Genomic DNA, 4,404 nt, shown 5'->3' with positions numbered 1-4,404 from the left:
TTTGTATTTATTTGCTCCCTCTAGGAAGGATCATTTCAGAATGTGGCATCAAATATCAATGCTATGCGGATGACGTCCAACTGTACATGCCACTACAGCCTGATGACCCCTCTCAGGCCCGTAATCTAGACGCATGTGTATGTAAAATTAAACTCTGGATGAGTCAGAACCTTCTCATGTTAAATGCTGCCAAGACTGACCTAGTGGTGATCAAGCCCTCTAATTACAAGCAGTTGTCTCTAAATTTTTGTTGTAATGTTGATGGTTGTATGATCACGGAGAGTTTGTGCATAAGAAACTTAGGAGTCACCTTTGACCATACTTTATGTTTTCAGCCTCATATCAGGGAGATCACCAAATCAACCTTTTTCCATCTCCGTAACATTGCTAAAATCCACCTGAAAGGAAAAGGCCTCTTAACACAGGTAAAATGGCACTCTCAAAGGCCATGAAACGAAAAGTTGATGTGGAAAACAGATCCTTTAATGATGACTGGACTGAAAAGTACGCATTTATCATGCCAACCTTCCGAAATGCGTCACCTGTATGCCTCATTTGCAACGAAACTGTTGCTGTTGCAAAAGAATATAATCTGCGCCGTCACCACAACACTAAACATACAAATTTCAAGGATTCATATCCTGAGCAGTCAGAGGCCCGTCAGAGAAAAATCGCCACATTGAAATCTGCCTACTCCCGTGCAAGTGGCATTATTACTCGAACTTTAACTGATCAAGAGAGAGTAACGTGTGCATCTCTGCAGGCTGCCTGGGTGCTTTGCAAACATAACCGGCCTTTCACGGAAAGTGAGGTTTTAAAGGAGTGCATGGTCACCGTTCTGGAGGAACTTGCCCCCGACAAATCCATGGACAGAGTTATTGCATCTGTCAAACAAATACCTCTCTCTGCTTCAACTGCTGCACGTCGTGTACACGTCTTGGCAGAGCATGTCCAGCAAGCTGTCATTGACGGGATCAAGGAAGCCAAATACATTTCGCTGGCTATTGATGAGTCCACTGACAACACGGATATTTCACAGTTGTGCGTTTTTGTCAGATACTTTGATGGCAAAGATTTCCGAGAGGAGCTGCTGGCATTGCTTCCGCTGGAGGACAACACCACTGCTGACATCATCTTTGGAAAACTGGAGGATTTTTTTAAAAGCCATGGATTGTCCCTGGATAAAATCAACCTGACAGTGACAGATGGTGCACCTGCCATGATTGGCAAAAACAAGGGTCTGGTGAGCAGAATAAAGACTGTCGCTCCTAAAACTAACGCACTTCACTGTATTATCCATCAAAGCGTGCTGTGCGCAAAGCTAAGCGGGGAGCTCAAAGAGGTGATGGAGAAAACAATGAAAATTATTAACCACATCAGAGGAAATTCAAGCACGCAGCACCGCCTGTTCCGCAAATTTGTGCTCGAATCCCAGGCTTCTCATGATGACCTGTTACTCCACAATGACGTGCGCTGGCTCAGTAAGGGCAAAGCACTGGAGCGCTTCGTTGAACTCCGTGCCCAAGTAGTGGATTTTTTGAAACAAAGTAAATCAAAAGCGGCAGCTGACCATCTCCGCATCATGCAAGACAGAGAATACATGTGCAACGTTGCGTTTTTAACAGACATTTTCTCCCATTTGAATACACTTAATCTCCAGCTGCAAGGAAAAGAAAAATCAGTGGTGGATTTGGTGGAAAAACTTGATGCCTTTGGGAACAAAGTTGATCTGTTCCACGCAGATTTGTTGTCAGGGAGGCTGCTGCACTTCAACACACTGAAGACGGTGGGAGAAAGCAACGTAACAGACAAGATGAAGACATTCATCACACAATTAAAAGACAACTTCTCTGCTAGATTCGATGACTTTTTCATTTCCAGGGATGTCATTGGATTTGTGCGTGACCCATTCACCATTAGCCCAAGCGGAGAATTCTCCACAAACGCGGTGAAAATGATGCCGTTGGACGAGGCGGCCATTCAGAGCGAGCTGGCTGAAATCCAGGCCGCAGGCGACATGAAGGCTGCTCTCTGTGGTGCTGAAAGCCTGAGCGCATTTTGGGTGTCTTGTCCCGAGGACTATGGCACATTGAAGACGCTGGCTATGTATGTGCTCACCATGTTCGGTTCAACCTACACCTGCGAGGCTGCGTTCTTCAAGATGAACTCGATAAAAACACACGAGAGGAACCGACTGTCAAACCAGTCTTTGGAGGACTGTTTGCGCATAAGTCTGACAGCGGCCAAGCCTGATGTGAAAAAGTTGGTGTCAGAGGGGAAATGTAACTTCAGCCATTAAGCAGTGTGAGTAGCCCATTTCAGCCTTGTGATTTGAAATCGCTATAGCCCACTTAACGTTTTATTTGATGTGCGAACATTATTTGTGACCTGTTTTGTTCTGGTACCAGGTTAGTATTTATTTACCATGCTATTTTAAGTTATGCCAGTTGGTTTTTCCTCCTTTTTTTGTCCTGAGAAGTCTACTAGTTTGAAGCTTGTTGTTGAGACTTTGAAATAAAAACCAAATGTTAAGTAAGGGCATGAGGAAAAGTTATGTTAAAAAAAAAGAACTGTGTGAAACAATAAATGTTAAACAGTGCAGCGAGTCTGTCCTCATTTCGGAATGTAGCCTAAATAGAGTCATAAATGGTGGGGATTACTGATAGTTAAGAGTCTCAGTTGTTGCTGTTTTCAGTTGCTTTAATAGTGTGGACCACATGATATTTTCTCTTTGATCCTCACAATTTTGGAATCCAGTCGCGGGCCGGATTGGACGGTTCGGCGGGCCGGATTCGGCCCGCGGGCCGCCAGTTGATGATCACTGCTTTACACCCTTTAAGAGGCACTGCAACTCAACACAGCACACAGATTGAAAACCCGCTACACACAGGGCTAATTAAACTTTAGCTTATGGCAAAACCACTTGACAACCAGGTTAAGCTTACCCCCTATAACAGGAGGCACTACAATACATAAATACACACTGTAAACGAGAGGCACTATAATGCAAAAATACACACTTTAAGAGAAACCCAACGAGTGTCCCGCCAGCTGAGTTGCTCCTCCCCAATAGCCCTCCCTCTCCACACTATTAAAACAATGAAATAGTTCGACCTATACACAATCTGAAAATACAGTTATACAACTAATAACAGTTATAACAGTTATACTTAACTCGCCCGCCGGCGAGACCCTCCCCCGGGGTCTGAGCTTGGGTCGCCGTCCAACTCCCCAGGGAAATGGCTTCGTTGGACGGCGTGAACAGGATCCGGCCATGGCCAGTCAGTGTCACAGCAGGCAGCACACACGGAGCGATAGCGGCTCCAGCACTCTCTAAACCCGGCCCTAATCTAACTACAGGAGGCAACAGACCTCCCCTCCTAACGCAGGAACAGCTAAGCCCCTGGCTACCTCTCTTCACCGCCGGCAGTTCTAACTTGCTGCGAACGGCACCCACCCTCCTGACAGAGTGCCGAGCCGCAGTAACGGGTGCTCCAACACGAATCACAGCGTGTCAGTGTCTTTTGTTCTCTCCTCTTCCCGGCAAAATCAGTCACACCTGAATCAAATCTAGTCATTAGGGAGTCCCGGCTGCTGACGTCACCAGCCAGGGCTTCCCCTCACCACACTTTCCCCCCTCTTGGAAAAAAGGGGCTCGTCCTCGAGTCTCTATGGTGACATGCGATAGTCTCGAGACCAAACTGGTGGTCTCCGTTGGCGTCCTGGCCATTCCTGCTCAACCGATGACGCTCCTGGAAGTTGATCTTCCTGTCGCCCTAGACAGGACACATCTGAGGGAGGGGCCGATTCAGAAGTCGACGGGTCTCCCGATGGAGGCCTCTGTATTCCTCTGACATCCTTCAACACAAGGTTCCGGTCCGTCTGTTGAGTTGGTGATGTCCTCACTTCTGCAGGGGCATCCCGGCTGGGATAACGATGGTGGATCCAACTGGTATCAAACTGAAACCCAGGGTGCTGACGTCGAGTGGGTTGAATTGAATGGTTCCTCTGCTCACGTCCTCTGGGTGCCGCTGCTGGATTTGATGGCACTGTCATGGAAGAAGCGAAAGGTTTGAGTCGATTGAAATGAACAATACTCTCCTGGCCCCCTTCTACTGGCACTAGCCTATAAAGCACATCTGTCACCCTGTCCATCACTTTAAAGGGACCTTTATACCGCCTCTGTAGTTTTGGACACACCCCACGTTTCTTAGCTTTATTCTGAACCCAGACTAGTTCCCCCTCAGAATAATATTGAAAGTTAGCTCTGAAATCATAGGACCTTTTCTGTTGCTCTGAGGCCTTGGCCTGGTGCCTTTTGACTGCCTCTACCACAGTGGATAATGTATCCCTCAGCCTAGATACATACTCATCCACTGAGGTAAATGACTCCTGGTTATCCAC

General features: G+C 46.9%; 1 protein-coding gene across 1 annotated transcript in view; it reads left to right on the top strand.

Moving 5' to 3' along the window:
• LOC126399574 (protein FAM200A-like) overlaps positions 1-2,299 on the top strand; it is a 34,223-nt gene extending 31,924 nt beyond the window's left edge. The window contains exon 6 of the mRNA XM_050059633.1: positions 764-2,299. Within this exon, the coding sequence (XP_049915590.1) occupies positions 764-2,299 (1,536 nt within the window). The remainder of the gene's footprint in view (positions 1-763) is intronic.
• The last annotated feature ends 2,105 nt before the right edge of the window (positions 2,300-4,404 follow it).

The sequence above is a fragment of the Epinephelus moara genome, chromosome 13 (assembly GCF_006386435.1).
Source record: "Epinephelus moara isolate mb chromosome 13, YSFRI_EMoa_1.0, whole genome shotgun sequence".
Classification (NCBI taxonomy): Eukaryota; Metazoa; Chordata; class Actinopteri; order Perciformes; family Serranidae; genus Epinephelus; species Epinephelus moara.
The sequence above is the reverse complement of the archived record's forward strand: the minus strand, read 5'-3'. Positions and strand labels throughout refer to the sequence as shown.